The sequence below is a fragment of the Dermacentor variabilis genome, unplaced genomic scaffold (genome assembly GCF_050947875.1).
Source record: "Dermacentor variabilis isolate Ectoservices unplaced genomic scaffold, ASM5094787v1 scaffold_12, whole genome shotgun sequence".
Taxonomy (NCBI): Eukaryota; Metazoa; Arthropoda; class Arachnida; order Ixodida; family Ixodidae; genus Dermacentor; species Dermacentor variabilis.
The window spans coordinates 41852543-41866731 of NW_027460280.1; the positions used below are offsets into that span (position 1 = coordinate 41852543).

Sequence of the window (14189 nt, forward strand, 5' to 3'; positions counted from 1 at the left end):
GAGTCAAAATTTTACCCTTTTATTATTTTTTCTTCTTTTTCCTTTTAGTTGACTCTGGGAAATCCGTTTCGAAACCTGTCATGAAGTTAGTTAAGATAAGTTGGTGAAAATAGGCAGACATACATCTTGATGTTTGTTCAGTAAACGATGCAGTGGATGTCAGCTAGCTAGCAAGATCTAGCAGGCACATGTTTTTTTTTTTTTTTTCTGGAAGTTGTGAATGATGTGATAGTCTAGAGCATGTCACCACACAATTTAGGTAATGATGAAAAGGAGTAAACTGGTAATCTGGTTCTGCAACATTAGTTCATTGTCTTTTGTCTACTTCCTGTCGTTTTACACCAATAATACATTGCGCTAGTCATTAAACCTACCTCTTAATAGCTATAACAGTAATAAGCAATACTTAGATATGTGCAGCCTGGATTGCTTCTGAAAGTTTGCCAGCCATTCATACAGTTGACATGCAGTGTGCAGGCTGAATGCTGAAACAAGAGTGAGTGTGGTTAATGAACTTATAGATTGCAACTGTGCAAGGTATGCAATTTCTTTGTAGTACACATATTCTTCTGCCTAACAGGGACTGCATCTTGTAATGATCCATTTCAATTTCCATTCTTTGTTGCCCATCACCCATCATACGGAGTGGCAATTCCCTACAATAAACAGCAATTCATTGTTGTGTGAGCGAGTGACAAATGCACAGAAGCTGGCAAATGAAATGAGTTAATTGTTACAAAATAGGGCCCCAGATCTAGTTTTTTACTATACGTGGATAAACTTGCTCTCTTTTTGCTTCCACCTATTGATTTGACAAATGTAACAGCGCTAACACATGCAACCACAAAGGAGCAAGGACGAGGCACAAGCACTGATGTTGCACTATCACCACCTATGTTGCAATATTACACATATAAAATACAGCCCTTGTATTTAACAAACTAATTTCTTCAGTTTGAGTGCGTTTTTAACTCATTTCTTTGTTGCGCAATGTTAGCAGCATGCTGTCAACTCCTGTTTATATCCACTGGGAAGACTTTTCTTTTTCATTATTCTCTCTATAATGCTTTCTGCCTATCTATGTGTGTGATGTTGTTTTGCTCCCAATGTTTTATGACCCAAGCCCAGATTTAGCAGGAGTAGCATGTGTGGCTTGCCCAAATCAATGCACTAATTGCACTTGCTTTATGTGGGTGGAGCACATGGAGATTTCACTGCTCATCAAAACGGACCACACCCTCAAGGGGTGTGCCTTTATTTCTTTGTGGAAAAGCGACGTGCCTGTTGTCTATAATTAAACCTTTTTGTAGCCCCTCCATTAGGGCATGATTGCCTTGGCTGGAGAGAATGATCTCTAGCCTTTCAGGAGCGCTGTACAGACTATGTTTTTTGTCAGTTTGACCTGTTCGACATGCCTCATGTACTGGCACCTAGAAGCCCTTTTCTTTTTATCGTGCTGGCATGTCGGAATTATTTGGATTCACTTGCTTGTACATTTATCTGCCAGGACAATTACATAAGGGCAATGAAATGCACTGTTAGTTGGGCACCACAGGAAAACGACATAGCAAGTAGATGTGAATGTGTGTCCTCATTACACTCTTTGTGTATTATAGGTTACTTAATGTTTCTATTGTTACTATCATTACTGCTGTTGTAATTATTACCTTTATGTGAAATTGTAATCATTTTTTATTCCTTATTTTGCTTTACAACGTGCTTGCATTCAGTCTCCTGAGTCATGGTCATTCAACAGTTTGTTCTAACCTGGTAACAGCAAAATGTCTAAAAAGTCATTCTACCAGCTTTCTGTATCGACTAGATGGTTATTTTTTAATAATGAGCAGAGCGTGTGCTGCAGTACATTGTACTTTGAACCTTGGCCATGTAGAGGCTTTTTGTGTGCTAAGTAGATCTGTGTCATTTGTTCCTTTTAATAGAAGTTGTGTCTTAGTGTAAAGATCCCTAAAGTGTGGTGAACAGAAAGACTACAATACAATACAGCTCCTGTGCAAAGGCTCAGTTTCCTTTATGTGTGCTAAAGCTGAAAATCATTGGATGACCATTATCAAGAAATAACAAAGGTATGTGAAATACAATGTTTTAATGCAGTCACACAAACTATGACAAGCAGTGCAATGAGTCTGTGGAATAATTTATACTTTTTGGCATTCTTAACAGTGCTGCAGTATATCTGCATGCAGCATTTTAAATTTCTCCTCCATTGGGATTGTGGCTGCTGCATCGATGACAATGGCATCAAAAAGGGTGGGGCAGTGGCTGTCCCAGTAGTCTGTAGTCTGAATGACTGCACATAGGCTATGGCTAGAGAAAGCAGTGGTATGCAACAAGTGACCGTTTTTACTGATTAATCAGTTTCAACAGCCTCATATTTACTGCTTTGCCATACAAGACCCTAGTTAAATGTCCATTCAATGGTTGCGTGGTAGCTGTGATAGCTGCCACCACTGGTATTGTGCTGATGCATGCAGGTAGGGCACATTGGCAGAAGCAGCAGCCAAGGGCAACCCGTCCCAGCTGCTTCGAAATGGAGAGGCTTTACTGGGAGCACTACTGGGACTGCTTTGCAAGCCACCTACTTGTCAGGCTGACAACCCTAGCACAGAGCACAGAGGTTTACAACATTTCAGGTGTGCCAGCAGTATCTGACGTCTCGCTGCTCCTGATGCTGGCCTGCCAAAGTCAGGGTATGCGGTTCTAATTTATTGGCTGTCTACCAGGTGTGCCCTAGGAACTCGATCCACTGTGCTTTTTTCAACTGCTAATACTTCGCTACAAATACTCAGCCTTTGTTCCACCTTTTATTCCTGTAATGCATGTCAAAACTCATTCTTCTTCATAAAATGGCATTGACACGACATCAGAAATGCCAATTGACCCACGCTGAGCTTTTAAAGTACTGTTGGAAATCAAGCTAGGTATAAATTGGTTAAATAATTCAGCTTTTCATTGTGCTGCTGAGCACAGCAGCTACAGTGATGCTAGCACAAGTCACCAACAGGCTGATGGCAACAGTCTGGTACATGTGATGATGTTGAAAGTTAGGTATAATGCGAGAAGCTTGTGATGCAAGTTGTACTGGTGCATTAAACCAAAGATATTGCTTTAATATTTGAATTTCGAGAGCCATCTAGGGAAATGTTACATGCCTTTCAATTGTAAACACTCATTTTTTATTGCTATAGCTCCTAATGTGATAAGAAGCACTGTTCAGGCAGTAAATATTGGCCTACCACACCATACAAAAAGGCATTTTTTCTGAACACGTTTCAGATTTGCCAGCCGCTGCAGTGATCTCAATGAAGTGTGTCTGCCAAATGCTTCTTGCACAGCTCTCACTGGTGGCCTGGAGACGAGGTACGCATGGCGTGCTCAAATTGTTGACTTTGTTTTTCTAGGTTCTTTCATGTACCAGCATTTGTGTGCACTGATATAGCATTTATTTATTGCACAACAAGATATTGTGTATCATTTGATACAAGTTTTTGTGCAAAATAGTCCTGAGGAACACCACTAGTACATTAATGGTCACCATTCCATTGCATATTATTTTCTGTACTGAGCAGACAGTGTGCCTTGAGGAGCTTGCTGTAAGCCCTCAAGGATTGTCACTTGCAGCTGGTATTTCATGGTGTCAGCCTCCTCCTGCAAGCACCCAGTTGTTTAAGTGTGCAGGCTAACCACTAGCAGACCCAACATTACACACTATATGCTGAATGAATTTTATCAGAATACTTGAACCCAATATGTAGATCTGAACACGCATACATTGATAGAGTAGCAGTTGGACAAGTAGTGCTGGACAAGTGCCCATAGAGTTGCAATAGAATACTCAGCCGCCAATGTAGTCTGGTTTAGTGCTTCACTTTAAGGTCTACAATTTTGAGGGAACTCCTTGTATGTGAGCTCCTTTCTTTTAAAAAAAGTTCTGCTTATATTATCTACAGCCCTGAATGCAGCCTTGTTTGACTCTCATCATGGAACTACCAAGGATGCCATCAAGAACCTACTGCTTCATGCTGTTCAGCCTTTGAGTGCTTCCTTGGCCACCCCACCAAAGGAAGACTACAAAGGCACTTCACTAGGTGCAGGTGATTTCCATCTATATTGGCCACTTTCTGGCCCAGATGTTTTTTGTGGGTCACTGATATCAAAAACTGCCAGTATGAAAATGTTGCATTCTGAATTCCCTTTAATTGTGCATTACTTTTGTTTTCCTTTTAATAGGAACCATTGATACCTTTCTGGCAGCACTCGACCAGGAACATTCTTTTTTCTGCTATGAGCTATGTGTCTTGCTGTACCTCCCTTTCTTTGTTGTCATCTGTTTCAGTGCTGTTTTATCATGTATGAGCATTCACCAATTATCCCAAGTTTGCCAGCTACTGAAGAAAGAAAGTTTTATTACCTAAATGCTGTAAAGTCCTGCATGTTACTTGCAGAAGTAACAGAATATAAATATCTAGGGCTCTGGGTCACTAACAATCTCAGCTGGAACAAACATATTGATTTCATAATGTGTAACGCTTTTCGTAAATTGTTTTTCTTAAGACGGGCATTGCGGTTATCCACTGCATCTGTCCTCCTCCTTGCTTACAAATGTATTGTCTTGCCTACCTTAGATTATGCTGCTATCATTTGGGACCCAATCACTAAGAATAGCATAAACAAAGTAGAGAGGGTTCAAAGGAGGCCTGCTCGATACATATATAATAATTACCGACGTACATCGATAACGCATCTTTTAATCAAAGCTGGTCTGCCGACAACAAATGAGCGAAATCGTTCTGCAAGACTTAAATTCATGTACCAATTAATTAAAGGACACTACAGAACTGAACTCACCCATTTAGTTCATTTTTTGTCTGGGTATGCAACCCGACACTGACATCAGCTTACTTTACCTCCTTTTCGCATCCGTAATAACTGTTTTAAATACTCATTTCTTCCACGAAGTATTACCGATTGGAATGACCTCACTAACAATGAAGTGTTGCAACCGTCACTGACGTTATTCGCGCAACACATTACCTAGTCTGTGTTACTGCATTTCATCACTTTACTGTTCTATTGCGTATTTTATTTTTTTTGCTGTTTGATATCTTGTTCAAATGTTGTATTCCTGATGCTGGCTGCAGAGCTTCAACCTGCACCCTTATCTCTTTTGTTTACATTTTTCCATTTTTGTGAAACTGCTTAATTCTTTTTCCCACCCTGCTATAATCCCGATACCGGGATTGCAGTATCAATAAATAAATAAATAAATATACTGTCAAAGCTCGTAATAATGTAGTTTTATCTGACATAGTTAAAATAGAACATAATAGTTTCATATATGAGAAAAAAGGGAACAGAGGGCCCAGTTCGAAAGTCACACACCCATAAAGCCAACAGACAATGACAATGAGGAAAGCATGGGGGAATTACATGTAGCATGGCGGTGGGTGTCACCTCCACTTTCACTTAAAACATTTTTTAGGTTTACTTCCATCAGGGGCGTCTGTGCCAGCAGGTGTTAGGTATGTTGCGATACCACCTACCCGAGCACATGAGGGTTGGACCCTCCCGCGTCTAACCATGCGCAGCATTGCCGTGTTCTATAACCTCGTCAATCAGCTTCCAGAGCCCTACATACTCATGGGTGATTTTAACACTCACAACAGTATGTGGGGAGACTTGCAATGCGACACGAGAGGTTGATAGAAAACTTCCTAGTAAACTCCAGTGCATGCCTCATCAATAAGAAGGAGCCAACCTGTTATAATCTTTGTCATAATTCATATTCATCAATAAACTTGTTTATTGGCTCTGCTTCCTTGTTTTCTGACTTAGAAAGGAATGTAATCAAAAATCCATTTGGAAGTGGCCACTTTCCAGTAAATCTATAAACTTAGTAACACAATATCATTCCCCTCCGCATGGCCCCAGGTGAAAATTAGCCACTGCCAATTGGAAGCCTTTTAAAGAACCAGCTTTCTTATCATGAGATTTTATCAGCAAATTTACTATAGACGGCACAGTAGCATATTTTACCACTTTTATCATTGACGCAGCAGAGAAATGCATTCCACAAACAAGTGGTAGCTCACACAAAGGACAAGTGCCTTGGTGCAATGAAGACTGCCAGCAGGCGTGAAAAAAACAAAAAGCGTCGGGCATACCCCATCAATCACCAAATGCTGAAAATCTGATCGAGTTCAAAAACATTAAAGCACAGGGCAGGTGGATGTGACGGCAAGTTAGAAGGGCAAACTAGGAAAGGTTCCTTTCAAGCATTAATTGCTATACAGAGGAGGCAAAAGTATGGAACTAGTTACAAAGTCTTCAAGGGTAACAAATCTATATGTTGCCCCTGGTGGATAAAGAAGAAAACAAGTTAGAAGACCAGGTCTACGCTCTTGGCAAACACTTTGAGCACGTGTATAGCTCAATACACTTTTCAGTCTTTTCATAAATACAAAGAAATAGTAGAACGGAAGCCAGTCAACTGTCAATGCAGACCAAGCGAGCCTTATAATCATTCTTTCAAGGTTGCCAAGCCTAGAGCTTCCTTGACCGCAGGTCAGAGCTCTGCACTGAGGCCTGACAGAATCATGTACGACATGATTAAACACTCTCACCCCAACACAGAAATTATGCTACTCACACTTTTCAATACTATCTGGACTGCTGGGTATCTGCCATCTAAATTGAAGCAGGGTGTTGTCAACCTGGTATTGAAGCACGGTAAAGATCCTTCATCGGTGACTAGTTACCAGCCAATAGCACTTATGAGCTGCCTTTGTATGTTGAAAAAATCATCAGTGGCTGTCTCGTACATTTCCTCAAGTCCAATAAAATGCTTGACCCATTTCAATGTGGTTTTAGATAAAGCAGGTCTACAACCGACCATCTTGTGTGCATCGAGACAAACATCCAGGATGCATTTGTCCACAAGCAGTACTTCTCCATATTCCTTGATATGGAAAAGGCATGTGACACGATGTGGCACTACGTAATATTCTGAGACCTGTCGGAGATGGGCATTCGAGTGAATATGCTTAACAATGTAGAAAGCTACCTGTCCAACCACACATTCAGAGTCAGAATTGGCAATCTATTGTCGCTCTCATTTGCACAAAAATCTGTTGTACCTCAAGGAGGCATTCTCAGCTGCATGCTCTTCATTGTTAAGATGTCCTTGCTCCATGCATCACTACCTCCCAAAATTCTCTATTCTGTCTACCTAGGCGATGTACAATTAGCTTATAAATCTTGTAACCTTACAGTATATGAGCAACAAGTACAGCATGGCTTTAACAATGTGTTTAAATGGGCAGAAGAAAACGAACTCAAACTTGACCCCCCAGAAAAGTTGCTGTGTTCTTTTCTCAAGAAAAAGAGGACTAGTTCCGGATCCCAGCATTGAACTGTACAAGCATCGAATACCTCTAAACAAGGAGCACAAGCTCTAGGCATCGTGCTTGATGCAAAACTGACCTTCAGGGCGAAGTGCCTAAAAACAATGAACTTACTAAAAATTCTATCTCGCACGACATGGGGCAGTGACAGGAATTGCTTACTGTACTTGTACTGAAATTGACCCTTGCAACATTTGACACCCAAACCCTCTCGAGTGAGGCTAGCTTAGCAGGACTCTTTGAGGAACTATCAGGCATTGTTTGGGATATCATTGGCCTCAGTGAGGTTAGAACTGGTGAGGCTTATACAGTGCTGACAAATGCCCCCATCCTCTGCTATAGAGGACTACCAGATAAGAAGCAGTACAAAGTAGGATTCCTAATCCATAAGGACATAGCAGGCAACATTGACAAATTCTACAGCATTAATGATAGGGTAGCGGTAGCTGTAATAACACTGAATAGGAGGTATAGAATTAAGGTAGTACAAGCCTACGCTCCAACCTCCAGTCACGATGATGAAGAAATAGAATAGTTTTATCAAGATGTTGAATTAGCCATGCAAGAAGTGCAAATTCTGTATACTGTAGTCATGGGTGACTTCAATGCAAAAGTGGGGAAAAAGGCTGGCGAACAAGCAATTGGCAACTATGGCTTGGATTCTAGGAACACTTGAGGAGAGATGTTGGTTGAATTCATGAAATGGAATAAGCTATGAATAATAAACACCTTCTTCAGGAAGCGTTGGAACAAAAAGTGGACCTGGAAAAGCCCTAATGGGGAAACAAGAAATGAAATTGATTTCATACTTTCTGCCAACCCAGCATAGTGCAGGATGTAGAAGTGTTAGGCAGGGCAAAGTGCAGTGATCATAGGTTAGTGAGGGCTAGGATTCACCTCAATTTGAAGAGAGAAAGAGTAAAATTGGTCAAGAGGAAATGGGCCAACCTAAACGCAGTAAGGGTAAAAGCAGACCAATTCAGGTTGCCACTTGCAAACAAACATGCAGCCTTAGAACAGAGAGATGAACATGACAAAGAGGCAATGAATGAAACCGTAACTAGGCTGGCTTCAGAAGTAGCATTTGAAGTAAGAGGTCAGGCACCAAGGCAACCACTAGGTAAGCTCTCCCAAGTAACAAAGGACCTAATAAAGAAACGACAAAGAATGTGTCCAACTCAAGAGATAAAATAGAATTTGCAGAACTATCAAACCTGATCAACAAAGCGAAAATAAGTGATATTTGAAACTATAACGTGAGAAAGACTAAAGAAACCGTAAAAAATGGATGAATCCTGAAATCAGTAAGAAAGAAACTTGGCATAGGACAAACTTAAGATTTATGCACTGAAAGTTGGAACTGTCAAAACTAATCAGCAAGGAGAAAATAAGGGATATTTGAAATTATAATGTGAGAAAGACTGAGGAAGCAGTAAAAGATGGATACAGCCTGAAAACATTGAGAAGGAAACAAGGCTTCGGACAAACCAAGATGTATGCACTGAAACATAGGCAGGGTAATATCAGCAATCTCGAAGATATAGTAAAAGCAGCGGAAGAATTCTATACTGGCCTGTACAGTACCGAAAGCAGCCACGATACCTCCATTCGAAGTAGTAATGAACAGGTTACAGAGGCTCTTTCTATAAACAGCGATGAAGTTAGAAGGATCTTGCAAGACATGAAATGGGAAAAAGTAGCTGGAGAAGATGGACTACCAGTCGATTTAATCAAAGATGGAGGAGGCATAATGCTTGAAAAACTTGTGGCCCTTTGTACGAACTGTCTACTGACTTCCCAGCGAACTAGAAGAATGCCAACATTATACTAAGTCACAAGAAGGGAGACGTTATAGAATTGAAAAATTATAGGCCCATTAGCTTACTTCCAGTACTACATAAAATATTCATTAAGATAATCTCCAATAGAATAAGGACAACACTGGACTTTAGTCAACAAAGAGAACAGGCATGTTTCAGGAAGGGATACTCTACAATGGATCACATCCATGTCATCAATCAGGTAATCAAGAAATCCGCAGAGTACAATCAGCCTCTCTATATGGCTTTCATAGATTACATAAAGGCATTTGATTCACTAGAGATACCAGCAGTCATAGAGGCATTACATAATCAAGGAGTACAGGATGCTTACGTAGATATCCTGGAAAGTATCTACATAGATTCAACAGCTACCTTAATTCTCTACAAGAAAAGTAGGAAGATACCTATAAAGAAAGGGGTCAGACAAGGAGACACAATCTCTCCAATGCTGTTCACTACGTGCTTTCAAGAAATATTCAAGCTATTAAACTGGGAAGGCTTAGGAGTAAGGATCAATGGCGAATATCTCGGCAACCTTTGATTTGCAGATGACGTCTTGTTCAGCAACACCGGGGACGAGTTACAACAAATGATTGAGGACCTTAACAGAGAGAGTATAAGAGTGAAATTGAAGATTAATATGCAGAAGATAAAGATAATCATCAATAGCCAGGCAAGGGAACAAAAGTTCAGGATCGCCAGTGAGCCTCTAGAGTCTATGGAGGAGTACGTTTACTTAGGTCAATTACTCACAGGGGACCTTGACCATGAGAAGGAAATTTACAAAAGAATAAAAATGGGTCGTGTACATGTATAGATGCAAATAAACTTGAATTGAATTGAAAGAGACAGGAAGAGAGTGGTGTGGATCAGAGAGTAAACAGGGATAGCTGATATTCTGATTGACATTAAGAGAAAGAGATGGAGCTGGGCAGGTCATGTAATGCATAGGTTAGATAACCGGTGTACTGTTAGGGTTACAGAATGGGTGCCAAAAGAAGGGAAGCGCAGTTCAGGATGACAGAAGACTAGGTGGAGTGATGAAGTTAAGGAGTTCGCAGGCGCTAGCCGGAGGAATCGGTTGGCGCAGAATAGGGGTAATTGAAGGTCGCAGGGAGAGGCCTTCGTGCTGCAGTGCACATAAAATAGGCTGCTGCTGCTGCTGCTCAACGTAAACCAGCACAAATACCTTGCCATTATAATCTCGTCTGATCTCGGCTAGACAGAGCATGAGGAAACAATAGTTGTGAAATTGAAGAAATTGTTTTTCCTCAAGTGGATGCTACAACATGCTAACCATGACACTAAACCTTTAGCATACATCACACATGTCAGACTGATTCTAGAAGTTTGTATGTACTGATGCATTTGTAAGCATATCACATTTATGTTTTTCCTATCCTTGAATATAATATATTTTTCCTAATGGCAGGCTTCACATTATTGTATTTGTGCTTACTGTTATATTTATTCTCTAACTTAAAAAGTTGTTTGTCTATATTATGCAAGCTACTACGCTAACACTAGTACTATGCATTGTGCGTGCCTTCTCTTCCTTCTTTTTTTGTTTGCATTTGTGGAGTTCTCACCCGTGCTCTTGGGACAAAGGAACGACAACACAGTAGTGCAAACAATCACAAGGGCATTTATTGCACATTTTATAGATCAATGCCTGCTAGCCGAGTTGCTATCCACAAGAGATGCCGATGGGCGTGCGACAAATCTCGGAAGTCCGACTCACCGCGACTGGATAACGAGCGAATATGTTTGCCCCATGATGGACACCAATGCCTGGTCGTTCGCACGTACGGTCACGCGAATGGTGATGCGTTCGAATGATCGTGTTCATCCATTCCGGGGTAGGCTTCGCGAGACAATCTCGCAGAAGCATGGATTGGCGCACGCGCCGAACGTCCGTGCCACTTGCCGACCCCGAGCCAAAGAGGAAGAGCCTTCTCTTTTTTGCGCCCAAGTAACCCCACCGTTAAGTGGCGTTAGCCGAGCAACACTCGCGCGATCTCACGTACTACCCATCAAGCATACCGACTGCAGCAGTAAAGCAACACAGCGAAGCCAGATTAAAGGAGACGGGAGCTATGAGAGAAAACAACATATCGGGGGACGCGTGAGAGTTGTGCATCCCCACATAATTTAGCCAACTGTTTTCTTGCTCCTGCCAGTTGTTGTTTATGGGTGTGATATTTTGAAAACCTCACTCCTGTGTGCGTGTATGTATATATATATATATATATATATATATATATATATATATATATATATATATATATATATATATATATATATATATATATACATATATATATAATATATTGCATAATACCATACAAAATATAAAATTTAACATAGTACCGAAATAATAATCATCTTTACAAGCGGGAACATGGTACTGTAGATGGCTTGCCAGGCTAAGCATAAAGGCTGAGGCCCATACGCTAGAGCGTCTGATAGAGCCATCTAGAGCAGGAATTTGCAGGTTGTGGAAGATGTACACACACTCTCTCTCATACATATACGCACCCATGAAGAGCATGTGACACACAGGGCAAGAACCGGGCAGTCAGTGGCTGCACAACGGACAGTTCCAGCGTTCCGTTTTATTGTCGTGCACTATTAATGTAAATCAGTCTTAACACAGTCCCAAATAAAGTCGCTGAGCATTTGAGCAGTGCCCGAGTGCACTGCTCATTCATTCAAAAGCTGCAAGGTGTCCTTGATAGCCGAGTTTGTTTACCACTATTTAGGGCTTATACTTTGTCAGAATTGCCACAGTACACATAGTTAAGTCATGACTTCTCTGGCACAGCTGTACTTAATGAATCAATTTTTGTTTTCTGTAATACTCTGTGCAGCTAAGGTCTATCTGGCGCTGACCCTTTGGCACATATTGCACTGGGCTGAAACTAGTCTACGCAGCAACCTGCATTCATGGGCACCACCTTTGCTGCCCCAAGTTGTCTTCTGTGATCTCCAGGCAAGTGTGACAGCAATTCTCTTGCCTTTCACGAAATGCTGTGCAAGTTTTGCCAATTTTCTATTCTTTTCTTTTAGCTTTCTGTTTAATCAGGGTGTCTACCAACCAGGAAAACCGGGAATTCTCAGGGATATTGAGTAGTTTGGAAATACTCAGGGAATTTGTGCCTGTATCAGGGAAAATTAGCTGTAATATTATTGGAAGAGCCGAAAGTCGTGGTAATGCTGGCTCGAGTAACAGACAGGAATCATAATGAATCGTCTTTGACATCCTGTCGTCGGCTGGAGCAGTTACCAGTGTACAGTCAACGACTGATTTTCCGGATTCCCGATAATTTGGACGGCTTCGCAGCGCCACCACATACCCCATAGAGTCAATGTATCAGAACGTCTCAAATTTCGGACGCAAAAACTCTTCGCTCTCCGATTTTCGGGACATTTTGCCATGACCGCAGGTCCGAAACGGCATTAATCAAAGCCACCACTGCTGCCATTTTGATTACCTCGCCACCTAAACCGGCGCTCTCGCACGCAGATCCGCTGGCAGCCGCAGCCACCACTGCTGCAAGGCGAGGCCTAGCTGCTTTGACATTCGCTATTAAGGTTCTTGCCGTGCAATGTGGTGTTTTTCACCGAAAGAATTCGCCGCTGTCAGCAATGGCACCAACTCCGCCTCTGTATTCCACGCGATTGGCTTCGAAGCTTAGAAAGCACAGCTTGTTGCATAATGCCGGTTCCTGAAAGGCAGATTCGCCTTAGCACAGCAATGTTACGCGCTGAAGCATACATGAAGTATTCCCAAGCCCGTGACATTCCCATAGGACCAATGGGGCTGCTTCTCGCAGGCGATGCTAGCGCCATCTGGATTCTAACGGTAGTTGTACTGATACCAGAAAAATGTTCACCTACTAATACTAGATGATGTTTTCAATATTATTCACTTATAATCTAAATTTAAAAACGACAGGTGACGTCTGAATAATTTCTAGTTGTTTAGAAAGTGACGTGTGTCGAAAGCGGAATGACACGTGAGGAACCGCACAGCAGACGACCGACACCAGTGTCGTCTGCTTCTGCTATTGCTGTCGCGCTGCCCGCTTGCTTTCATCATCATCATCATCATCAGCCTGGTTACGCCCACTGCAGGGCAAAGGCCTCTCCCATACTTCTCCAACAACCCCGGTCATGTACTAATTGTGGCCATGTCGTCCCTGCAAACTTCTTAATCTCATCCGCCCACCTAACTTTCTGCCGCCCCCTGCTACGCTTCCCTTCCTTTGGAATCCAGTCCGTAACCCTTAATGACCATCGGTTGTCTTCCCTCCTCATTACATGTCCTGCCCATGCCCATTTCTTTTTCTTGATTTCAACTAAGATGTCATTAACTCGCGTTTGTTCCCTCACCCAATCTGCTCTTTTCTTACCCCTTAACGTTAGACCCATCATTCTTTCCATAGCTCGTTGCGTCGTCCTCAATTTAAGTAGAACCCTTTTCGTAAGCCTCCAGGTTTCTGCTCCGTAGGTGAGTACTGGTAAGACGCAGCTATTATACACTTTTCTCATGATAGATAATGGCAACCTGCTGTTCATGATCTGAGAATGCCTACCAAACGCACCCCAGCCCATTCTTATTCTGATTATTTCCGTCTCATGATCTGGATCCGCCGTCACTACCTGCCCTAAGTAAATGTATTCCCTTACCACTTCCAGTGCCTCGCTACCTATCGTAAACTGCTGTTCTTTTCCGAGACTGTTAAACATTACTTTAGTTTTCTGCAGATTAATTTTTAGACCCACTCTTCTGCTTTGCCTCTCCAGGTCAGTGAGCGTGGATTGCAATTGGTCCCCTGAGTTACTAAGCAAGGCAATATCATCAGTGAATCGCAAGTTACTAAGGTATTCTCCATTAACTCTTATCCCCAGTTCTTCCCAATCGAGGTCTCTAAATACCTCC

The 14189-nt window shown here is 41.8% G+C and overlaps 1 protein-coding gene across 4 annotated transcripts in view; it reads left to right on the top strand.

Moving 5' to 3' along the window:
* LOC142565975 (uncharacterized) overlaps window positions 1-14189 on the top strand; it is a 33625-nt gene that overhangs the window by 1259 nt on the left and 18177 nt on the right. For 3 of the 4 annotated variants that reach the window (XM_075676617.1, XM_075676618.1, XM_075676619.1), the window contains exons 2-5: window positions 2493-2708; window positions 3295-3378; window positions 3969-4106; window positions 12115-12236. In XM_075676617.1, the coding sequence (XP_075532732.1) occupies window positions 2493-2708; window positions 3295-3378; window positions 3969-4106; window positions 12115-12236 (560 nt within the window). Of the gene's footprint in view, window positions 1-2; window positions 260-2492; window positions 2709-3294; window positions 3379-3968; window positions 4107-12114; window positions 12237-14189 lie in introns of those variants that run through there. The other variant, XM_075676620.1, reaches the window with a different exon arrangement.